At 40.9% G+C, this 25,000-nt stretch overlaps 3 protein-coding genes across 4 annotated transcripts in view; 2 read left to right on the forward strand and 1 right to left on the reverse strand.

Moving 5' to 3' along the window:
* Positions 1 to 6,682, forward strand: part of LOC138060338 (uncharacterized) — a 16,929-nt gene extending 10,247 nt beyond the window's left edge. Inside the window, exons 8-10 of the mRNA XM_068906092.1 lie at positions 499 to 657; positions 5,274 to 5,434; positions 5,866 to 6,682. Of these exons, the coding sequence (XP_068762193.1) occupies positions 499 to 657; positions 5,274 to 5,434; positions 5,866 to 6,058 (513 nt within the window). The 3' untranslated portion in view covers positions 6,059 to 6,682. The remainder of the gene's footprint in view (positions 1 to 498; positions 658 to 5,273; positions 5,435 to 5,865) is intronic.
* Positions 6,683 to 8,039: 1,357 nt separating this feature from the next.
* On the reverse strand, positions 8,040 to 20,004 carry LOC138060339 (myotrophin-like). Of its 2 annotated transcripts, none has more exons than XM_068906094.1 (4): positions 19,799 to 20,004; positions 18,778 to 18,891; positions 11,005 to 11,088; positions 8,040 to 8,824 (listed from the first exon to the last, which is right to left on the reverse strand). In XM_068906094.1, exons 1-4 carry the CDS (start codon positions 19,874 to 19,876, stop codon positions 8,714 to 8,716), a joined length of 387 nt encoding a protein of 128 aa, XP_068762195.1. In that variant the 5' UTR covers positions 19,877 to 20,004; the 3' UTR covers positions 8,040 to 8,713. The 2 variants fall into 2 exon arrangements, with proteins under 2 accessions (XP_068762195.1, XP_068762194.1); XM_068906093.1 differs by having other exon boundaries at positions 8,040 to 8,854; positions 10,978 to 11,088; positions 19,799 to 20,001.
* A 1,823-nt stretch (positions 20,005 to 21,827) lies between these two features.
* Positions 21,828 to 25,000, forward strand: part of LOC138060343 (solute carrier family 49 member 4 homolog) — a 9,621-nt gene continuing 6,448 nt past the window's right edge. Inside the window, exons 1-2 of the mRNA XM_068906101.1 lie at positions 21,828 to 22,157; positions 24,650 to 25,000. The exon at positions 24,650 to 25,000 is cut by the window's right edge and continues 313 nt beyond it. Coding sequence (XP_068762202.1) covers positions 21,842 to 22,157; positions 24,650 to 25,000 — 667 coding nt within the window. The 5' untranslated portion in view covers positions 21,828 to 21,841. The remainder of the gene's footprint in view (positions 22,158 to 24,649) is intronic.

The following is a 25,000-nucleotide window of genomic DNA, read 5'->3' on the forward strand; positions in this document are numbered from 1 at the left end:
GAGCATGTCCTCGAAAACCCTTTTCAAGGAGGGTCTACCTTCTGCAAGCAATTGTACTACCCACCCCCACCCCATCTACCCTTAAATTATGAATCTTCCCCATTCTTTATTTTCGAATTCCCCATAATACACTTTGTTTGCCGCCCAAATTTTGCATAAACCATTGTTTTCAAATGCACTTGGGAATATACAGTGTCCCCAAGAGCATTTGAAAACAATAGTTTATGCAAAATTTGGGGGGCAAACAAAGTGTATTATGGGGAATTCGAAAATAGAGAATACGTGTGGCAAGCACAAGTCACACCTGATCGATTTTAAAAATATCCCCCACCCCCTCGAACATAGTCTTTTAACTAACAATAGACTTAATCTTTTAGCCAACAATGTCTTAAAGTGAGAGAACTGAAGCGATCCGGTCCGACTTTTGAATCAGCACATCACTTGTAATGCAAACTGGCCGCCTTATTTATTTCTTCTTGATGTTCTCGTCAATTTCAGGGGAAAATCGAAATGTTGCGACGTATTGATTTAAGAGCCGTTGCCGAGTCTGCTGACAAAGTGAATCGACCATTTGCAAGGGGAAAGCTTCTGCGCAAAACTAGTGGAAAGAAAACGAGTTTTGTCAATGTTGGATCATTGCAAGCGAACGATTCCTGGGTTAGTATCACTATATAAGAAAATTCAAATAAGTTCTTTTTCCACTCTCACCTTCCATACTTTCAGTGTTAATCTCCCTTTCCGTGACAAATCTTGATGGAAGCAAATTAGTAGTTGCCAAAGGGATGAATGAATTTTAAGATTCCTCTCCCGCACAAAATCCTCTCAAAATTTTATGTTGCAACGTTGTTGTCCAACACTTGTTACGGGTTGGCCAAGTTGGCCACGTGACAATTTTTCTCGTAAAAAGATGGTTCTCACTCGTGTGATAAGACTGCCATGTTGGTGCACAAAACAATATCAAATTATGGCTCATGTTTTGCATTATAATAGTATTGTTCTGTGCACCAACATAGCGGCAATGACGTCAGGTGAAAACCACATACACCTGGGGCTATGTCATTAATTGTTGACACGCCAAACGATGGCGAATACGAAAATAGATTTCTACGGCCAAACAAGATAAAAAATGAAATCAAGTTTAAAAAACCGAATTAGCTATCGCCTTCACGGGGACTTGCAGCGGTCCCCCATCCAAGTACTAACCTCATTCGGAGGAGCTTAACTTTAGCTGACAGGTGGACTAGCATCAACGATTGTGATCTCTGTGTTAAATTGTCGAACTTTATAACACTTGAAAGAAAAAAAAGGAAACTAACAAAAACCCGGTGTCTTGCCGTAATGTTGTCACAGGTGCATCCTTTGTTTCGTGAGTTGTCAGTATTAAACACGCAAGGTAACTTGATCACAGGCGGGCGCTAAAATCGATGTCAAGGTGGTCAGGGTGGTCAAGGTGGCCAAGGTGGTCAGAGTTGTCAAGGTGGCCAAGGTGGTCAGGGTGGTCAGTGTGGTCAGGGTGGTCAGGGTGTTCTGGGTGTTTAGGGCGGTCAAGGCTGTTCAGGGTGGTCAGGGTGTTCTGGGTGGTCAGGGTGGTCAAGGTGGCCTAGGTGGTCAGGGTGGTCAAGGTGGTCATGGTGGACAGATGGCCAAGGTGGTCAGAGTTGTCAGTGTGCTCAGGGTGGTCAAGGTGGTGAAGGTGGTCAGGGTGGTCAGGATGGTCAAGATGGCCAAGGTGGTCAGGGTGGTCAGTGTGGTCAGGGTGGTCAAGGTGGTCAAGGTGGTCAGGGTGGTCAGAATGGTCAAGGTGGTCAAGGTGGTCGGGGTATTCTGGGTGGTCATGGTGGTCAAGGTGGTCAGGGTGGTCAGGGTGTTCAGGGTGGTCAAGGGTGGTCAGGGTGTTCTGGGTGGTCGGGGTATTCTGGGTGGTCATGGTGGTCAAGGTGGTCAAGGTGGTCAAGGTGGTCAGGGTGTTCTGGGTGGTCGGGGTATTCTGGGTGGTCATGGTGGTCAAGGTGGTCAAGGTGGTCAGGGTGGTCAGGGTGTTCAGGGTGGTCAAGGGTGGTCAGGGTGTTCTGGGTGGTCGGGGTATTCTGGGTGGTCATGGTGGTCAAGGTGGTCAAGGTGGTCAAGGTGGTCAAGGTGGTTAGGGTGGTCAGGGTGTTCTGGGTGGTCGGGGTATTCTGGGTGGTCATGGTGGTCAAGGTGGTCAGGGTGGTCAGGGTGTTCAGGGTGGTCAAGGGTGGTCAGGGTGTTCTGGATGGTCGGGGTATTCTGGGTGGTCATGGTGGTCAAGGTGGTCAAGGTGGTCAGGGTGGTCAGGGTGTTCAGGGTGGTCAAGGGTGGTCAGGGTGTTCTGGGTGGTCGGGGTATTCTGGGTGGTCATGGTGGTCAAGGTGGTCAGGGTGGTCAGGGTATTCTGGGTGGTCATGGTGGTCAAGATGGTCAAGGTGGTCAGGGTGGTCAGCGTGTTCAGGGTGGTCAAGGGTGGTCAGGGTGTTCTGGGTGGTCGGGGTATTCTGGGTGGTCATGGTGGTCAAGGTGGTCAAGGTGGTCAGGGTGTTCAGGGTGGTCAAGGGTGGTCAGGGTGTTCTGGGTGGTCGGGGTATTCTGGGTGGTCATGGTGGTCATGGTGGTCAAGGTGGTCAAGGTGGTCAGGGTGGTCAGGGTGTTCTGGGTGGTCGGGGTATTCTGGGTGGTCATGGTGGTCAAGGTGGTCAAGGTAGTCAGGGTGGTCAGGGTGTTCAGGGTGGTCAAGGGTGGTCAGGGTGTTCTGGGTGGTCGGGGTATTCTGGGTGGTCATAATGGTCAAGGTGGTCAGGGTGGTCAGGGTGTTCTGGGTGGTCAGGGTGGTCAGGGTGGTCAAGATGGCTAAGGTGGTCAGGGTGTTCTGGGTGGTCAGGGTGGTCAGTGTGGTCACAGTGTGAGCATTAGATCATATATGAATTTTGCTCTGTATAAGTAATAAAATTATTATTATTATTATTATTATTATTATTATTATTATTATTAACAGTTGCACTGCTAGAGCAATGGCAACGACATAAAAAATTGTGTTAATAATAAGAGAATTGACTAGTACATCACGTGTCGGCATTTAAGTACACTGATTTCCTTGCCGTACTCTGCAAAACAATAATACAAAAGACAGTCCAAGGTCTTGAGGATAAGTACGTACATGAACTAACATACACGGCATTTAACAATTATTTTCCAAGTGGAAGGAAATAGATGTTTTAGTTTATACCACGCAAGTTGAAAAAAAAGAGAACCAACAAACTGCCTTATTTTTATAAAATGTGGTCGGAAATTTCAAATCTCGCTCGCCGGTTACTCGGAGGTGAATATATAGTAGTTGGATAATCACCTCCGGGTTAGCCAATCATAGCGCGTGGAGAGCACTATTCACTGGTGTGGTACATTTATTTAACAATTATTCGCAGAAGGGGAGGTGAATAACGGTGAATAAAAACCGAGACGAAGTTGAGGTTTCTCTTCACCGATATACACCGAGCCTGAGGTGAATAATTGTTTTAGTATAATTACATGGGTAATTATTTAAAAAATATGCATTTTCTTTAAAACAAGTAATTTCTTCTCCTTTCATCGGCCATTTTGAAAAAACTGCTTGGGTGATTATCGCGCAATAATCACCTCAAGTGCACCCAATGAGCGAAGAGAATTGTCAATAATCACCTATGTAATTATACTATAAATTAATTAATGACTATATCCACCACTAGCCACCGACACTGAGGTGAATAGTTGTTCTAGTATATATTAGAACAGTGCGATAGTATAGCACAAAAATAGGATTTTAACTCATTTATTCCTGCAGCTATTACAATATTTTCGGGCGCAAATTCGCGCTACTTGCTGGGAGGTGAAATATTAAGGGCATTCTGAGTTGATAGCCACTCCTGGCAGAGCGCACCATTAACGATATCTACTAGTACTGATTTCGTATATTCTCATAGGAAATGATTCATTCTCTATCACAAACGGTGAACTTGCAAACAGACACTTTTAAATTGTTAAACTTTCGAAAAATGGAATAGGATGCCTCGAGTTCTATGGAGGTTTTGCACGGCAGCCATGTCGCGTGGCAGGAACAATGAAAATGTTTTGCATTAGAAAGAACATTTGTTCACATAGGATAAAGAATCTATTGTTCCTGCCATGTAACATGGCTGCCGTGCAAAACCTCTATTGTGGTCACTAGGGAGCTTTAGCAACGACTACGGCAACGGCAGCGAGAACGTCGTCGTAAAATGTGAATTTGCGTTAGTGTAATCGCTTCGAGACTATTCCAAGCATTTCACGTGACAAAGGTGTTGCAAACCCTAAAGAACGAAACTAGTATGAACGGCGCTCAGTTTAGGAAAGAAAGTGAAAATTTAGCCCAACGCGCTGACGTTCTCCCTAAAACCCCAAATTTGGTGATTTCACGTTGTTGTTTTGCTGACGACGGCAAAGAAATAGACAAAAATGAAAAAATGCTCATGCAGAGCGTGCAAAGCTATTGCTTTCACTCTCTAATTATGCAAATTTGTGACGTTCTCGCTGCCGTCGCCGGTGTAAGGGAATTTAAGCAAAGACGACGCTTACGGCAACGAAAACGTCAGTACAAAATATAACTGAACGCTATCGCAAGTATTTCGCAATTATTCCGTCTTGTTCACCTTGTACAATGCAGGCGAACTATCCTATAACTGGTGGGTACGAACGGTTTTAAAGTCAAAGATTATTTTTTTTATTAGCTTTGCCTTTATGATACCAAAAAAAACAACAAGGAAACAAAAAAAACAAGAAAACAAGAAAACAAACCAAACATACAGACAATGTATACAAAACTATGGAAGGGACATTGCAACAGCTGCGTAGCCAATTACTGCGGGCATTTTCATTTGATCACGTCGTCAAAACCTAAAATTTTGTGATTTCACGTTGTTGTTTTGTGGAGTACGGCAGAGAAATGCACGGACATTTGTGCTGCACGTACAGCACGTGTATTTTCCCTTTTTTAACCAATGATGTTCTTGCTTTGTGGCGTTGCTGTAGCCGTAGCCTTCGTCTTTGCTTAAACTCCCTGTTGTTAAAGTTCCATACTGACTGGGAACTGAGACCATTATCGGGGTATTACGGAGTTACGGAGTCCTGCAGCCTGGAACTTTACCCCGTTGCCAAGCAACTACTAGCTAGTCAAAAAATGAATGACTTGTTCATGACAATGGAAAAGTGCATTATATATTACTCCTTGTTGTGCTTCTTGTTTGCAGGATCTAAATACCCTCTCTGACAAGATTCCTTCGCGTCAGCCCGGCAATATTCTCGTTAGCGCAGGTGTCCGAGTTCTAAAAGTTCCCAAAAGGAGAGTTGTCGAGTTGATGCCCAAGGGATACATAGAAGAATTTCAAAAGAACTTCTTTTCTAGACACAGGTAGGCTAGCTCGCACTGAAGCTTGGTTTGAATAAACTTCCTCTACGTTTTGGTGACAGAAATATCCCCAGCGCTGCCTTTTAAAATAAAATTGCTGTTAGGAGAATATAAAGTCTCGTGATCTCGTCACATATCGCGCTGGTATTTGTTGAGAAGGCCATAACTGCTGGATTTTTCCACTAACCTGGCAAGGCTTGGTCATTTGATGCTTTTTTTTCTGAAATGACATCGTGCTCGGTGGGATGGGCCGTAAAGGAAGACTGTTGGCCTTCGTTTTATTCTGTGGTGCCGCAACATTTCAGAAAATGGGAAACTGTCAACTCTCTTTTCGTGGTCAAGTATTCCAACTTCCTCCTAGAAAACAGCTCATTTAGGTTTTTTTGTGCACGTACCTTAATTTATATCTTGTTCCTAATTCTTTGCTCTTTTAGGTATCTCACGGAAGAGGAAGTTTACAGTGATTACGTGGTAGCCGAGACATGGTTAGAATATCGCAAAAACGTTTTACGCAGCGTAATCGATGTCAAAAAAGGACGTTTGGTAGCGAATGTATCTGCTGCAGCAAAAAATTCTTCTGGTCCGTTAAACAAAGGGGCACCCCGGGACTTAACAAAACCAAGTTGAGAACGCCGCCATCAGCGACCTGTCAGCCGTATAGAGTGCCCCTTAACCGACGAAGCTCACCATTTTTGCCGCAAAATTCCACGAAGTCAAATGGAAAGTTCCAATTTGCTTGACCGTCCGATTCCGAGTATTTGAGATCACTGCTTTGTATGTGTAAGCGAATGACAACCGTTTCGTGGGACGGCAGTTTCGAATTCCATTTGCCCAAACCACTCTTCCTATCGGCTCATGCTCGTAACAGGCACACGTGACACTCTCTGGTTAGCCCAAGAATTAAGCAAACGCTCGGTTGCTTGGGTCAGTTTTGCGCTACTGGATTTATAGTTCCACTGGATTCATTGAACTTTCTGAATTCCAAATTGAAATTTTGGCTCAGATACGTCCCTTATTAAATAATTGATGATTGCCAAGTATACTCATTCAGAAAGGGAAAACCTTCCAACCAACATTGCCCCAACAGCAAATGCAAAAATTAATTTTCCACTCTATGCCAGAAGCTCATTTTTCTATTATCCGTTGACCATTTTTCATCTTTTCTTGGTCCATTGGTTCTTGGTCTTGATGTGGCATAGGCCATAACTTTAAAGGCTTTACAGAGAATAAAGCAGGAAATTTTGCAAAACATACCCTTGCATTTAAAGAGTGATTATTTATATATAAATCAAATCTGCAACGTGAAATGACCTATCTAAGGAAAACGTGATAATCCAATTTGGGTGCGTTCGATTGACTGTATTCCGGAATAGGAATACATGGAATGTAAGTTAGCAATCCTTCGTTTTTACGGAGATTTATATTAAAATTGTCAATCATCTGCTAAAATGCTATTTTAAACATATTTTTATTATCCTTGTGGCTTCGAAACGCGCCAAACATACCGTTTTAATCATCACTCCACGTATTCTTATTCCGGAATGGCGTCAATCGAACGCGCCCTTAGTTACAATTACGAATTTTGATTGTCTGATCAGTTCTTCGTTTGAGCACCGTTTCTTAGTTTCAACTCAGGCTCATTATACCTGGATGGCTGTCGCATACTGGTCTGTAGAAATTAAATAACTAAAGGTGCAATAATTACGAAAGAGAAAGAGACAGAAATATTAATTTGTATTTGAAATGACCTATCTAAGGAAAACGTGATAATCCAATTTGGGTGCGTTCGATTGACTGTATTCCGGAATAGGAATACATGGAATGTAAGTTAGCAATCCTTCGTTTTTACGGAGATTTATATTAAAATTGTCAATCATCTGCTAAAATGCTATTTTAAACATATTTTTATTATCCTTGTGGCTTCGAAACGCGCCAAACATACCGTTTTAATCATCACTCCACGTATTCTTATTCCGGAATGGCGTCAATCGAACGCGCCCTTAGTTACAATTACGAATTTTGATTGTCTGATCAGTTCTTCGTTTGAGCACCGTTTCTTAGTTTCAACTCAGGCTCATTATACCTGGATGGCTGTCGCATACTGGTCTGTAGAAATTAAATAACTAAAGGTGCAATAATTACGAAAGAGAAAGAGACAGAAATATTAATTTGTATTTGAAATGACGTTTTTGTTCCGCGACGTCGACCTCATAAATCTTCAGGTCTCCGTGAACCACCAGCGTCGAACGGCCCGGGGCTCCTTTTAACAGCATGCACAAAACTCTCCAAAATTCGGAATGAAAAGCTGTTTTCAAATTTTTTATTTCTCTAACTTTACATCCTTGTTCTTTAACATATCAATTTGCTTTTGGGGGAAGCATCGTGAACGGGCGTGCAACATTCAAATTTGTTTCAAAACTGCACGAAGATTATGTGCGCTTTAACGCGTTTTCGTCCAGCTATAGTAGATGGGTTCAAGGCAAGCAGTGATTTTTGCCGACAAAAACCCATCAAATAAGCTCCTGACACAGAATGCAACTTAATTTAAAACAATATTTTGTAACTAGTGATCAAGTAGAACGGCAACTGGACCAATTAAGAGCGGACATTTTTAGAAGACAGCTTTATTTCATATTTCAAAATCATATTTCAAGGACAGATAGAAAAAATAGGTAAAGCATATATATCGTTTGCATTCCACTTAAGTTGGTACATTGAATGTAATTTGTTATAAAATTAGATCACTTTTTCAAATCAGACCACATTAAACAAAAAAGCCTAGTTGATTATTAGAGTTCAAGTCAGATTTTACTGAAAGTACAGTGCTCTTAAATGACTGTGGAACGTATTCACGACTAAGAGAGCAACGCTTATTGATTGAGTTTAATGACTGGTTTAAAAAAATCTCGCGCCACTTTTTTAACCAATAAAGAGCAAGAACAAAAGCCATCTCGATTTGAAAGCGCACGTTTTCCCGCGCTTTGAGCGAATTGATTTCTGATTGGCTTAAAGCGCAGCTTTCACTTGTTGTAATTGTTTTGTTTCTGGTGTTACTCGTCACTCGGGATAAACTGCTTAAAACCGCTAAAATCTCTTATTTTTGGCCCCATGACATGCAGTTGAGAAAAAAGGGGCGTTGACTTAAAATAAGCCAGAACGAGAACAAACATTTTTGAGCTGGGTCTAAAAGAAAAGCAAAGCACAGGATATTGCTAAATATGGATCAAATCTCCGTTCAATTTTAAGAATGCTTTATGATGAGAGACTTTCGAAATCTAATGTTTACTTTTTCTTGTAACTCTCCAAGAATTTCTGAATTTGTGTAAAACCATGGTCTTTCGCAATATCAAAAGCCGTTTTTCCCGTTTCGTCCTCAATGTGTGGATCAGCTCCCTGTAAAAACAAAACAGGCAATATGAGTACCTACATGTATAATAGAACCAAGCAGTAAAAATTCGGTTTTGTTACTTAAAGCCGAGCCTACTCAAATTTCCTGGACCAACTTCTGGTAATTGTCTTGGATTAAGGCGTAGTCTGCTTAGCAAGCGTTTCCCTGCATTTTCAATATTTCGGCGGCGCGAAAAATGGATCGAGACAAAACGAGGAGGAGGGCTGTCTCTCCAGGACTTTTACTTTATCTCGCTCAACTTTCGTCCGGCCAGAACATCAAATATCTTGCATGTTCCGGCACGGCACATCATTATACGCGAGTCTAACAGGTGCATGCGAGCTTGAAAGCAAAGAGATTAGAACACGTACGGCAAAGGCAGAAAACAATGGGCTGGATGAACAATAACAACAGCTTTCTACGCTCTTCTCGTGGGTTTTACAATTTGTGTATTTGTTAAACCTTCTGGTCTTGACAACGGTGTGAAATTATCTGTTTCCACTCCAGAAATCCGCTTCCCGTGCGTACTACTTTCATCTTCTGGTACGTTGACACACCTTCTGTGGTGAACGCCAGTCTTTTAAGACCCAGTAATACGAGCAACATTTTTCGTGCAACTTGTCGCGCAACAATGTTTCGTTGCAAGTTTAGATGGTATGTTGCTCGTATTACCACCTTCTTGCGCAACAAATTTTCACGTTGCAAAAAGTAAAAGCGACCTCTACTTTTTGCAACGTGAAAATTTGTTGCGCAAGAAGGTGGTAATACGAGCAACAAACCATCTCAACTTGCAACGCAACATTGTTGCCCGACAAGTTGCATAAAAAATGTTGCCCGTATAACTAGGCCTTTAATTAACATTCGCAAAACAAAATAAGATATCGCGATTTAAACAATGAAATTAGTAAAGATGTCTTTACGAATGAATTGGAAGCGAATTGTTTGATTCGATCCTTTCTGCTTTTCTTATTTCATTGCAGACGGGCAAGCCGTCCATAACGGCAACGACTCGATTTACGTGATAAGAGCAGGCACGTTATGTTAGGCACAGCCAGCCTCGATACCATTAAGAGGCCAGGTCACTAACTTAAATGGCTCCGTTAATGCTCGTTCTGATCAAGAACATCAAACGTGCAGCGTTTAAGGTGATATACATGGTGATTCTCATTTTTACGCTTGACTTGACGTTTCGTAAGCCATAACATTATACATGTTTTAAAATCTTAAACTTGTGTATTAAACTGGTAACTAGGTCTTAAAAGACCTATGCCAGCAATCAAACGATACTACTTTTTCAACGTTGGTTTACGTAAAGAAAACTTAGAGATGAAGTTACCACTCTCTCTGACTAAATTCGCCAAATAACATTTTAAAGTCTACGGATTTTAAAGTTGTTCCATTTTAAAATGAGAGTCGTGATTTAAAAGAACCAAAATGATCGTGCTGCACGTGCGGCACGCATTTTTGAACAATTCCCTGCCGTACTCGTCAAAACTACTACGTGAAATGACCAATTTTAAGGTTTTGACGACAACGCGGACAAACCACAGTGAATCTTTCAGTCTCACTCTTTACTTCAAATCCGTCCTTACCAATCCAGTTATAGGACACTTCGCTCATATTGAAGAATATAAACAAGATGGAATAATCATGAAGTACTTAGAATAGCTCAAACTTATATTTTGAAGTAACGTTTTCGTCGCCATAGCCGTCGTGGTTTCTTAAGCTCCCTATTGGTTTAAGAAACGACAACGGCTACGGCAACGACAACGCTAAAAATCAGTGATATTATTGGTTGAAAGAGGAAAAAATGATCGTGCTGCACGTGCGGCACGCATTGGTACATTTCTCTCCCGTACTCGTCAAAACAGCTACGTAAAATGACCAATTTGCAGGTTTTGACGACAACGTGGACAAACAACAGTGAATCTTTCCTTCTTTCTCTTTGCTTCAAATCCGTACATGCCAATCTGGTTGTAGTATACTTCGCTCATATTGTTCAACATAAACAAGATGGAAACATGGTGAAACACGTAGAAAAAGCTCAAACTAATAGTTTGAAGTGACGTTTTTGTCGCCGTAGCTGTTTCTTAAACTCCCTATTGCTTATTCAGCTTATTTAAGCAATGCTAGTCGTATCCCATTTCTTCCTTTCCACCCCTTGATGTCTCGTGGTATAACTCACTTCTTCCAAAAGCAGTTTTGCAGTTTGAAGGTGATCTTTATCAACAGCTGCCATCAGCGGTGTCATACCATCCATGTCTTGGTACTAGGAGAAAGAAAAAAAAAGCATCGGAGCTTTATCCCGAAGATCTCTTGATGTCATCTGAGCCGAAAGGATCTCGAACTAAGTATCATTTCCTCAACGTTGGAAAATTATCAACAAAGTTTAAAGTTGGAGCCTCCGTAGCGCAAGAACAGTTACGCTCCTGATGATCCAAGAAGGATTCCCATTCTTCTTGGATATAAGTAAAAGGGACGATTCAGTTTCATTGCGTTTCGTATGGGGTCAAGAACTTTTATAAACTGGCCGAGAAGCAGTCACTCTGTGTAGAGTGGAAAAAAGTAGTAGAGCGGTTTTCAAATGAGTGCATGTCGAAAGTAAAATTTTACGCGATTGCGATCGCTACGCTCAGTGATTGGCTTAGAAGTCTCGCTCCAGTAAGGGGAAACCAAAACCAATCGCGACTTGCACGTGCGATTTTTCCCGCGCTTTGAGCAAGTTACAGAGAATAGGCCATTTGCACTAAGAGGTCACGTGACATAGTTTTCATGAAAATGAAAGCTATATGATTTTGCCTTCGAAAAACGATTAGTGGGTCATATCTTAAACATAATAATAGTGATTCGGTTTTTCAAACCCGCACCATTTTCTTAAAATGAGTAAGTTCCTCGCTGGTCACGTGACCGAAATGTGATTTTTAAAATTATGAATTACTTCTTTCTGAACACAAGCTTTGCACTTAAGAGCGGATGTCAGTAAATATCGACCAGAGGTCTGCAAAAGTGAAAAATCGAAAACTCTCAAAAAAATTCACAAAGTAGCACTGGGTAAGCTGATAACATAAATATAATTTTTACTTCGATCCGATAAATATTTTAGACGTACGGGGGGTTATCGGTTTTGCGGCTCTCGGACCGGGTTTTACATGTCCGAGACGGTGTGTCACGAAAAAATCGTTTTAAAAATTAAATCAATTGTGATGCGAACAGCAAATAACTTATTCAGAAAAGTACATAATTATGCACATTTTAAAGGGTGATTTACTCAGTTTCAACGCAAATGTAATATTTTGGAGATTTTTCATTATTTTCAATATTTTGAACGTTTCCGTTCCATGAAAAAATGGCAAATTTCAAAGCCCAAAATCGTCGACTGGTACCTCGATTTCAGTAAAGAGTCTTATACCACGTTAAAGAGCGTTATCTCTTCTTCCAAAATCTGTTTTCAAAACTACGGGCAACTTAAAAGAAAATTTTTGAGGCCAAAAAATACAAGTAGTACTTTTCTGAAATTTGAGCTTTCCTCGCTCAGCGGGGCGATGCTGAAAACTCGGAAAAATACTATAAGAAATCAGTTTGAGCAAAAGTGGTTTAATGCTATCAGCTTTCAGAAACCAAGACGTGTTTATCCAGCGATCTGATATAATTTAAAACCGTTTCCTAACATAAAAGGCAAATTCAAGCTGTCAACTCCTGCCAAGTGCACGAGTCATGTAAGGTTGTCAAAAGGCAAAGCACAAAAATAAACCAGATAAACTCTAAAAATCACAACGTTTTTGCGTCCAGGAATTGGATTTTACCGAACAGAACAATGGTTATAAGTGTATGTTTCATACCTTAGCATGGATGTCCTAGATATTGGAATTGAAAAACATCAAGGGCAGCATCGGCAAGAGAATCTTTGACTTCTATCCATGGACGGAGATTGCGTTACTTCTCACGGATTGACCGCTTACCACCTGTTCTTGGGCTCGTATTTCGAAGCAACACTTACTACTGGCATGGCGCGCGGCACTGATGGCTTTATGATTAAGTTCTGAACTCTTCTTCACGAGACATTTACCTGAATTTACCGGAAATATGCCAAGAGCAACAACAACACGAGCATTTGTCGGGTATTTGTCGTTTTTTCGAGGAAAAGTTCGGGTAAGCAGATTCACGCAAAAACCATTTGGCTCAAAAAATGTTTTAAAGCCTACCCTGGATATGAAGCAACAAGTATTTCCTCGAAATAAGCTAAAAAATAAAAATAACAAATAAAAAAACCAATTGACTCAGTGAATAAATGGGTGAAACAGGATTAACAGTTATCGAATTCTTGCCTAACCTGAGGGATTTCACGATATGTAGGATGGACCCGAAAAGGGACACCTACCACATTTCAAAGTGTCACTGGTTTAGACAAGCCTGCAAGTATCTTACGTGGGACGTTGGCCTCCCGTACAAATAACACGTTTCATTTGAAGTGAGACGCGACTTAGCTATGACGTGTCCTTTTTGAAAATTCGGATTGTTGTAGCTAAGCCGGAGCGTTCCCTGTATTCTTCAGCCCTTTTTTCGACATGTTTTATCGTCAATGAAGTCCTGCTCGTAACCAACTGTCTGTCAATCTTTTTCTGATTTTCACAATTTTTTTTTTCACTGTGTAGTTCAAAAATAACATTGTGTTTTCTTTTATTGCAGCAAGTAAGAGTTTTCGTAGGTAGAAATAAGACTCTCATCAAACGTTTAACTTAATGTTGCCTCTGTGATAAATATAAGCATGCCGGTGTTGTTGTTTACTGACAATTTCACTCAAAAATTAGTCCTTTACCAACCGAAATATATGACGCAAACTATGTATGTATACCAGCCTCTAACCATGGGCGTAGCGTGAGGTTTTGAAGGTGTACACATGCACGGACAAAGGTTGGACCTCCGAATTCCGAAGGTACTGCAAACTAGGGAGATCTGTAGCTCAGAAATGCTGTATCCAGTGTTTTCCACAGGATATTTTCAGTTAATAAATAAATACAAAGGAAAATGCAAATATTAGTTGTTTAATTTTTTTTTCTCTTAAAATGTGTTATCGGTAAGGTGCAATGTCTACGGGAAAAAAACAAAGAGGCTAAAGGGGACAGAGAAGGCATCCCCCATACACCCCCTATTCCATAAGTAATTCGTCTCGAATTATTTTTAAGACCACAGATCCCAAGGGGGATTAGACAACAGCCAATCACATAGCGCGAATGTGTTCCGCGTGGATGACCCACGCTCATAGCCACGCGTCCTTCACGAATTGACGCAGAACAAAATGGCGGAAGATGCGGAGAGCGATATTGCTATTTAGTTTTGTCGACGAAAACGACTACAGAGATATTTTTGCTAAATCTGTGTCAGCGAAATGGAAATTAAAAAACAATCGCCCTTCCTCTCTTGTGAGCTAACAGTGCAGCAGGGAAATCCTTAACAAACTGAATATTCTCTCAGGATCATTTATAATTTACAGATTGAAGAGAGCAATTAGTCTTTTATTATTCAACAAAAATAACACTTGGCGTCCTACTTGCTTTATTGTACAAACGACCGGTTTCAGTAGACCGGCGAAATTTCTCATTTTATTAAAGCACTGAGGTTACGACAACTTCGAGTTAAACTGATTTCACGGGTTGTCAAAGAATCTAGCGATTCCCTTTTTCCACGTGAGCACCGACTCATTTCGCGTCAATATTCAGAAACGCTCTCGATCTCTTTACGCTTTCATTGCCTTTCGCCCGACATGTTTTGCACGGCGTTTAGTCGTGCGAAACCTCCATGAAACATCCACGCAGCGCGCGAAGTAACTTTATCCCGATTCTAAAAATAACTCGAGACGAATTGCCTATGGAGTAGGGTGTTGTGTATGGGGGATGCCTTCTCTGTCCCCTTTATCCTCTCTTGGAAAAAAATTAAAACAGCGACGCCATCAAGGAGGTTTCAAGAAAAAGGCGAGACATGTCTAACCTTCAGACGGATAACGACACTAATGTAATGCGAAAGATTTATCAATCATCCCGATTTTATGATAATAATGCTTTCTGGAAATAAAAAATAGACATTTTCCAGATTTCAGCTGTACGCACGGGACGCTACACCCTTGCTAACTTAAGACCCGCTCTTATAACTGGGACATTCAAGAAGCGTTGTTAATCTGTTTTGTGTATGATCTCAGGTATTTTTTGTTTGTTTGTTTGTTTTTACATCGTTTCATAAAAAGTTTTTACGGTTCATTTCTGGCGACGTTTCTCGAAACTCGTTATCAGCACTGTCAGCACTGGCCATACCGGGGAGTTGGTAGTGTGTCTTTCCTTGCTGAAGAGGCCAAAAACTGAACGTTTCTGTAAATAACAAAATACACCTTCCCTGCATACCTTAAAAGCACCGAGGAACTTTAAGTTTCGTTATTTTCGCAGCACTTTTCAATTATTACACAAACATTATATTGCGTACCGGTTTGCTCGTGGCAGAGGTCCATACCCAGCTCCTGTGGTTGTGAATTTCTTCAAGGCCGAAAATTTCAGTAAGAACCGAAAACAACAGCTAAAAGGAAGCACACAGTTTGAACTAACCAAGGAAAAGAGGCTTCTGATTGTCTAAAATGTCATTGATGCACAGTTCAATTAGACTTGATACTACCACTCGGGCAACCACAGGGACAATTCCAGCCCTTCGGGCCGGGGCTGGGGAGTTGTTTGAAGTCGTCATGTCCCGGACTTTCGGTGGTGGGTGGCGAGGCAAATCGAAAATAACTTCTCTTTAAGTCTGTTTTTGTGAAGTACATCATTTCTTGCGCGGTTGATAAGATGGCGGCGGACTCCGTAGCTGTGGAAAGGTCCTTGTATAATATGTCCCGGCAACATACAAGGCATCACGTAATTGACGTCAACACCTTGACTCAACTCCATGGACAGGGAGAGGCGAAAAGTTCCATCATATGATACCGTAAGTGATGCATGATGTCTAGACGTGAATAGTCTGTCCACAGGGTTTATCCTTTTGTTTTTGACAACGCGCGATTGAATCAGAGTGCAGAAACGAGTCCTAACCCCACCCAATTGCCCAAACGTTTCATAAATCCCCGCGCTTTTAATTTTTGTACAAGAACAGAACAGGTAAGTTCTAATCTTTCATTTAATTTCCATGTGCAGTTTACAAATAAGAACGTGGGTTCTCTTTGGTGGAGCTTGAAAACAACGAGACATAGCTGTGTAGCAGGCCCTTCGAAGTAGGGCGCGATAAAGAACGGGCGCGCGAGGAGACATGCATGTCTCTCTAAACAGGACAATCACCAAATCGAAACAAACTCAATATGGCAGAAAATATAGTGGTCGATTTCATAGAAAAAGGGATACACCACCGAACCTCTTATGCCTGGTAATGTTGTTATAATGCTTATCTTTCAATTAAAAGAATTAATTAAGGTCAAAAAAGTTAAACCTTGTCGTTTCTTTTTCCTTTCCTTTTCCCCGGCTTTTTTTTGTGATAATGCCAAAAAAGTGGGTCGGTGGGACGACGCTAAACCAAGAAAAAAAGGGGGATGTCCTTTTAATATAGTTATTTGGCTCCCTCAGAGTATAAAAGTATAAGTTCACAAGGCCAGGATCGAGCGTATAGTGAGTAATTAAATGACATTGACAAAAAATCAACGAAAGGCTGACTCTTTAAGGCGCTACCTGGCAACAAAATGGTGAACAAGAAGTGCTGCCTCTCATTTAATAGAGACGTGAAATACTAGGTAGACCACATCCTGAACTCCCACGAAAACTGCAAGAGAGGAGTACTCAAGGCTAAGGAGACTAAAGCCGAAAAAAACAACAGGAGTCTTGACAAACGTCCTTATCCTATTCTGTCCGGGTTCGTACTTTCAAGGAAGCACTGATCAAGAGTCATACCTAAGGAATGAAAACTTCTCGCAGCTTCCTGCGAAAGCATGCAAAGAGTGACAACAGTGGTAAGCGGTCATTCTGTGAAATGTAACACAATCTTTGCCGGTTGGATTTCTGCTGTTGTTGATCTGTTCTCCGGTGTGGATACTTCACATTTCCAATATCTGGGGACACCATGTTAAGGTACGAACAACAAACACTCACAAAATTGTTTTGTACGCTAAAATCTGACTTTGTGGACGTAAAAAGTTTTGAATTTTAAGACCTTTTTATTTAGTGCTTGGCTCTTTGACAACGTGCCCTTGGCAGGAGTTGACAGCTTAAATCTGCCTTTCCCATGTTAGCAAACGTTTTTAAATTAAATCAGATCGCTGGATGAAAACGTCTTGGTTTATGAAAACTGATAACATCAAACCACTGTTGCTCAAACTGATTTCTTATAGTATTTTTCCGAGTTTTTAGCATCGCCCCGCTGAGCGAGGAAAGCTCAAATTTCAGAAAAGTACTACTTGTATTTTTTGGCCTCAAAAATTTTCTTTTAAGTTGCCCGTAGTTTTGAAAACAGATTTTGGAAGAAGAGATAACGCTCTTTAACGTGGTATAAGACTCTTTACTGAAATCGAGGTACCAGTCGACGATTTTGGGCTTTGAAATTTGCCATTTTTTTCATGGAACGGAAACGTTCAAAATATTGAAAATAATGAAAAATCTCCAAAATATTACATTTGCGTTGAAACTGAGTAAATCTCCCCTTAAAATGTGTATAATTATGTACTTTTCTGAATAAGTTATTTGCTGTTGGCATTACAATTGATTTGATTTTTAAAACGATTTTTTCGTGACACACCGCCTCGGGCATGTAAAACCCGATCCGAGAGCCGCGAAACCGATAACCCCCCGAACGTCTAAAATATTTATCGGATCGAAGTAAAAATTATATTTATGTTATCAGCTTACCTAGGGCTACTTTGTGAATTTTTTTGAGAATTTTCGATTTTTCACTTTTGCAGACCTCTGGTCGATATTTACTGACATCCGCTCTTAAACTTCAAGGAGGATGTTGAAAAAATTATGTGCTAACGTTTACAGCACATCTGAGCGTAACTATTAAACGTTTAACAAGATATAAGCAAAAAGTAGTTTTGGCCGCCATATTGGAGGGCAAGAGTATGCCCTCCAACATGGCGGCCAATACAAATCATACTGCTTTGTTGAAAAATCAAAGTGCCATAAAATATCTTCCTTAAATGCGTTTCCTCTCAAATTTCGGGTGTAAGCTAATTTTAGTGTGCTCCGTCAATTTTTTGCATCAGCAAGATTCCAACTCATTGTTTAAAGGAAGCAATGGTCACGTGACCTCTTAGTGCAAGTGGCCTATTGCTAGGAATTTGGATTCGTTCCTTGCGCTGTTTGCAGCTGCTGTGAGTGGTCGAAGTAATAACTTTGGTATTGGTTTTACGACACTTAATTGAAAACCGCTGGATATAGTAATAAAAAATATCCCCGGCCCACTTATCAGTGGGATTGTCTCCTTCGATGCCGCGTTGTGGAATGTCATGCAAAGCTCCTTCAGTGTAACAACCCAAAAGACAGTTGCAATATATTATTAGAACTCTTTGTCATTCTGTGGTTGTTTAAAGGACGACACCTAGTTGTTCATTTCGCTCGGTCATGGAAATAACAAAAATAACGAATGAACATTTCAAGTGATGCCTTGAGCTGCTTTTGAAAATTTTGATCCAAGCTTTTCGCTAATCATCATTCCCTGATGATGCCGTAGAAAGGCGAAAGCTTGGATTAAAATTTTCAAAAGTAGCTCAAGGCCTCGCTGAAATTTTTTTTCTAATGAAATATGCTGTTAAAGGACAAAATAAGCCCACACAAGAATAGGGGAGATCTCTTTCATTAGAATGAGTGATCTACTCCTGGATCTACACTTGAAATCTGATGCGAGTTGGCAGTGGGTATTATAGAGGTTAAATACGACGAGAATTTTAAAGCCGGGTGAGTATAGTGTCATGATAGACAAATCACGAAAATTCACCACTCACGTCGATAATGGCCATTTTCCCCAACAGAAATCTAACAATTGGGACTTTGCCTGCGTCCGCTGCATAATGAAGGGCGTTCCGGCCATGTTTCACCTCGGAATTAATCTCAGTACCCTGCAAATAAAATCAACGAAATATTTCACAGACCGTGACCGATTGCTTGAAAGTCTCGAAAACTATACGAGCACGAAAAGTGGCTTACATAATTATTTAATTGTTTTATTTACTTACTTAGGTTTTTGCCACAGTAGTGGAAGTTCCACAACAGAGTAGGACTCCGCCGGATTTAATTAGATTGCCCAGCAGAGGCCGAGTTCAAACATCTCACAGGAAACCAAGCTTTTCATTTGCCTTCAAATAACGTTTTTGAATGAAAGATGCGAAACCGAGAGGGGGCATGCATCGATGCCAAACACTGACAGTAATTTACATTAATTTGGTTTTGATAGCTGTTTTGGAGCACTCCATTGCCTTATTCTTGAAATGACCAAAGGATACTGTATTTTTAGCTTCTGGTCGTAAGATGAAAAGATATATTAAAAGCGCTTTTGGGATACGAATGTATACTATTCTGACTAAATTACTAAAGTAGATAATTTAGCGAGTCTATGAAATTAAGAATTCGGTCTATGAAAAAAATTGAATTGTCAAGTAATTTTAATGAAAGGGAGACAAGTACTTCAAATCACTGAGAAAAAGAGAGATAAAGCCCTTATTTCTGAGCTTCCTCCGCGATACGTTTCTCGAGTTCTCGGTAAACGAACTCAACATTCTTCCCAATAATATTAACGTCTGATCTTATTTCAAAGAAACCTGTTTGTAAATTCGCTTACAAAGAGTTACAGAATTAACGAGCTAGACATCTGGAGCGCAAATAATCCAACACAGACAAGAATTAGTCGTGTACATACCCTAAACGAGAAAACACCTTTTAAGGTTGACGGCCGGTGAGTAAAACCATCGGCGTTACGTTCATTGCATAGTAAAGTAGCTCGAGCATCAATGTTTAGTAAGTACTTACGGGCCTACTTAGATGCTTTTCTATATAGTTCAGGTCCCCAGTTTGGATTGCTAAAATAAATTCCTCGCTGGCACTCATAACTGCGACAAATTTTCACGAACAAAATCTGGAGGCGGAAGGCGAAAACCACAGACTGTACGATAGCTGGCAGCTAATTTCATTTAGTTTTCAAATGACCCACCAGCCCTGAAGCGCAATCAACCGAACGATTTTGATTAAGTGGTCAGATAAACACTATACATGACAGCATAAATTTGATCTTCTGTGTGGCACCCGATGAGACCTGCCGGGATGTCATTGCTGTCGCATGTAAACAATTCGGCAACAATTCGCAACAATTCGGCAACAATTCGCAAGGAGTGGAAAATGTTATTCCTGGTTGTCAAAGAATGATTTATTTGCGAAAGAAATGGGTATCCCTTGCAAAAATAACTTTATCTTTTCGTGAAAAGTTGCAGAATGAAGAAGCAGAATAAAGGTGCAGAATAAAGCTCCTTTCAAAAGTTGGGTGTGGCCACGCTGACTGATGATTAAAGCTTAAGCTTTAATCATCGAATTTAATCATCGAAGCTTTTCTTTCTCTTGTTCGCTTGACAAGCCTTTTGGTGGAAAAATTGAAAAAAATTGAGTCAACTTGTGTTGAAAATTGTCAGGAGTCAAAAGAAGCAACTCCGACATGTCTATTGTTTGCAAAACGCCTTCGGGTGTCCAGTATATTTTCTTTGCGAGTTAAGTGTCGAGATCACAACCTTGTCAGCTTAATCGCGATCGGCTTAATTAAAAATCTCAACTAGCCTTAACAAAATCCGGAGGAAAATGAGGCCCCTTAACTTAACTAACTTCTTGCTCAAGATTCTGATTTCTAGCAAAGTTTCCCAGAGAAGAACTAACTTACGGGTCATCTGATATTAGGCGTTTCATTTTAACAATACTAACGAGTTTGTTATACTGAATTATAAGGGCCATATGAGCGAATTGACTCAACGGGGAATGCGAAGCTCTTAGTCTTGCCAATCAAAATGATTTAGAAGTTCAGTTTAATTCAGTGGATCCTTTTGAAATTGGGTCAATCTGTGTCTCTTCATCTCGTAATCCACACTGCTTTTATCAACATTTTCCATCGCCTTAACAACTTTAATTAGAAGTCTTGCATACCGTTCATAATCAACCATTCCCCAAACAAAAAAGTTGACAGGTACATGTTTGAAATTGATAAGGCCAGGAGAAGCTCGCCACCAAAAGCCTAAAAACTTGATGAAAGATAGATCGACAGTTGAATTAGGCTTTAAACAAGTAAGCTTAGTGTGGACAAGAGAGGGAGAAGTAATCCTATACACTTACCATCGTCTTTCTCCATTTTTGCTTCTCTGAGTGTGGGAAAGTGGGCCTGCGATGTTTCGGCACAGTCCGGAGAGGCTCAAAAACGGAAGCGGGGAAACATATCGCCCAGGAGAGAACTCTTCTCTGTAACGCATTTTTCAGTATATATTTTGTCGCGAGGAAATGTAAAATTATTTTTCGAAGTTTTGTCATCCTACCCAGACTACTCACGGGCAAGAAGTGTATTATTTATATCCTTTTTCATCCCGCGTTTTGGAATAATCCGTATATTCCGTGTTTCAAAATATTCAATATTTTCCGTGTTTTAGAATATTCCATACACTCCATAAATTAGAATATTCTGTGTATTCCGCAATTCCGCCATTCCATTCTTTCATTCCACCAGTCCATCGAATAGGGTCACCCAAAGGAGGCAAGCTTTCGATTGGCTGCTATTTCTAAATCTGTCAGTTGTAATCTCTGGTTGTAAATGTTGTTTGTTCTCTTGGACTTAAGTGAGTTATGGAATGTATCCTTTGAAAATAATTTTACTCCAATTATATTTCTTTGTGTTGACACGACGGGCTTTTTACATACAACGGAAAGCTATATTAAGTAACTTGGTCACGGTCACGCGAGAAATACGACAACGTGACTGACACGTTACCAGGCTCTTAACTCGTTCCCAGGTTAAAATCTGGGTATTGATCATTGTTGTCACAGATGTTATCGATGGATACTGCAAGCGAAGATTCTGTCCTTATAGTAAACGATCCAGAACAATCTTCACTCTTAACTCCAACAGAATCAACACTTCAAGTAAGCTGTAAGATATACAAACGAAGATGGTATGTTTTAACCGTTTATACAGCCCAAGCTGTAATTTTCAATATGACGTGGAACACTTGGTCACCTATCCAGAAGCCCTGCAAAATTTCTTTTGGATGGACGGATTTTGATCTTCTTTTACTATCCTCGTGGGCTCCAATTGCTTATCTTGTTACTTCAGCTCCACTAACTTGGTTAATGGATAGGAAAGGTGAGAAAGAACTTATTTTGCGTTACGAAATACCCAGGCCGGCCGGCGTCTCGGCCGGAAGGAAGAAACCAACTTATGCTTCATGAGTCCCTTCAAGGGGGTGGGGGTTCCGTGTTGCTTGTCTGAAGTTGAAGAGGTCTCGTGTCGGTGCTTTGTCAATGTTTCACATTGCTGTGACCGTTGCTGCCGGAAATGTAAAGAAAGGATGTCGTTTGTCGCGATTTCACTTTAAGCGCGCGCTGTCGCTACTTTTTAGGTCATGTCGCTTGTCGAAATTTATGCGCCGATCAAATCGAAACTTCAACATCCCCCACCCGGGCAAAGCTCTGGGATTTGCATGATTATCTCCTGTTCCCGGGGAGTGGGGAATTTGACCTTTGCCTTCGTGTGGTGGGGAAAATTGAACCGGAAGTCTCAGGATTTTTTTTTCCGGCGACGAATAATGCACCTATCAATGTTAAGCCCCAGGGTGGGCTACCTATGGGAAATTGACTCAGAGAGCCTTCCCCTGGGTAGGGATTTTGACACGTATGCATTGCCCCATGGTCGGGAATTTGACATGTCCGCCATCTTGGAACACCAAGAGAACCTGGAGATGAGTTATCCTCAACCTTGGTTTTGATGGGACTTCTCTTGCTTTCCTGATTTTTCTGGACACCATGGTTGAAAGAAAGGTAAGCGAATCCATCTTCAGGGGTGGATCCATTATGGTTTCCAACGTTTTACGAAAGTCCGTCAAACATGGGAAAGGGGACTATGCAGAGTTAAAATCTAAAATTTTTCCGGGAGAGCATGCCCCTGGACCCCCTAGAAACTATTTTGTTGTTTTTGAAATCGGTCATTATCTTATCATAGATCCGCTCCTGGTCTTCTCTTTTTGTAAGTAAGGACCATCACTTCTATAAGTCCTTTTTTCGTGATTGCTTTTTGTTTATTTCTACATATTCATGAATTTTCCACTCTTTCATGGTGCATGCTTGATTGATTCGAAAGCTGGTTAATATTGTTCATGTTGTTTTGCTTAATGTTAGGTTCTTGTTCAGTAGCGTGTTCTTGTTCAGGTTTCGTGTTACACGACAAAGTTCCATCAGCTGTTAAATGGGAATTTGAAATCGACAGTAAAGAACATTGGTGTTCAAAGAATGAGAATCTAATGAAAAAAAGTTACTCTAGGGCAGGAAAGTGATGTTCTGAAGGTTCCCGGGGGTGGGGGAATTTGACAGTCTGTAGGTGCCCAGGGGTGGGAAATAATTTGATGCTAGCTTCCACGAAAAATGTCAAATTCCCCTGGGTCAGACAGGTCAGTTTCAACGGACATTTTGGGTAGTTCCTTGCTGTGGGGACTTTTAATTTTTATCGACCCCCATCAGCCTCTTGAAAGGGGATTTTTTAACCAAGATTTGAGCCCTTAAAATAAGGGTCAGTGTGCCGTCAGCGGACAAGATACCACCATCAAAACAAGCCCAACTTTTTGTAGTTGACTGGCCACCAAGCCCCTGTTATGTGAAGGGATCTTTCTCCTCCAGGCCTTGGTTGTTCAAAAGGTGGATACATTTTATGCTATCCATCGGATATACTACCATCCACGGGATAAACACTAGCAAAACCAACTGAGTTACGGCGGGTCTAATTTGCAGGTCACAGGTCGCAGGTCGCGGGTTGCAGGTCATTGTTTTACCAATACAGAAAGTATCCTAAACATTCTTAAAAGCTAACCTTAGGCCTAAAGAAAAGTTTTTAGGCCTAAGGTTAGCTTTTATGAATGTTTAGGATACTTTCTGTATTGGTGAAACAATGACCTGCAACCCGCGACCTGCGACCTGCAAATTAGACCCGCCGACTGAGTTATCCAGTGGATAGCTATTTTTAGTGGAAATGTGCTATTCACCCTTTGAACAACTGGGGCCAGAACTTTTGGTCACATATACTGTATCAGGTTTATTTTATGAATAACTTGTAATGAAATGAAAATTAATAGGAAGTTCATCACAGGTAGATAAGCAACTTACAGTAAGGGATTGCAAGGAAAAATCCAAGGAGGCTCTTGCAGCTTATCTTGTGATAACCTATTATTTTATTTCTAGTTATACTTAAAATCATGTCTAACATACTACTTCTTGCTCTTTGTGATGATACACTACTACAAAATATTGAATAATATCAGGAGCTTGTTAAGGGGGGCCTTTATCTCCCATACTTGGTCTAGCTCCAAATCAACCCTTTCCCTAGTAGATTTTTTTGTAGTTCACCTCCCTTGGGAGATTCAGCACGCCCACTGCTGTAAAAGCCAATCAAAGCAGAGCTATGTCAGTCAGCGCCAAGGGAAATATGATAATCTCTTGAGTAGATTTATTTATAGAATGCCTCCCTTGGAAGCTTCAGCGCGGTTGGTTGTAATGAGATCTGTAACCTTTGAATAATATCAACTTTAGTTGTGGTGCGATCTGGTTTTTTCTCACTAACTGCTACTAGTAATATTAATTTGCTCTTAGGTCTCAGAATATCTGTTCTTTTGACCGCTCTTCTCTCCGTTTTGGGAAAAGGACTTCAAATCATTCCTTTTGATGACAGAAAAGTGCAAACAATTGTCATCCACCTGGGTCAGTTCCTTTTAATGGCAGGAGGACCTGTGGCTATTGGAGCTCCACCCCTTCTGTCTGCGACATGGTTTCCTGTTGATGAACGCACCACTGCAACAGCTATTGGAGCATTAGCAGGATATTTTGGAACTGCCATTGCATTTGCTGTCGGACCCGCTATGGTGCCAGCCAGTAATTATGATAATTCATCGGATATAAATCTGGCAAGGACAATGAACCACAAAATAACACTGTACTCATGTT

The sequence above is a fragment of the Montipora capricornis genome, chromosome 8 (genome assembly GCF_036669925.1).
Source record: "Montipora capricornis isolate CH-2021 chromosome 8, ASM3666992v2, whole genome shotgun sequence".
Lineage (NCBI taxonomy): Eukaryota > Metazoa > Cnidaria > Anthozoa > Scleractinia > Acroporidae > Montipora > Montipora capricornis.

Coding starts and splice junctions, on each gene's coding strand:
- LOC138060339 (XM_068906093.1), bottom strand. CDS start 19,876: ATGAGTGCCAGCGAGGAATTTATTTTAGCAATCCAAACTGGGGACCTG. Junction 18,892..19,798: donor AAAAGCATCTAAGTAGGCCC/GTAAGTACTTAC, acceptor TTTTATTTGCAG/GGTACTGAGATTAATTCCGA. Junction 11,089..18,777: donor GGAAAATGGCCATTATCGAC/GTGAGTGGTGAA, acceptor TCTTTCTCCTAG/TACCAAGACATGGATGGTAT.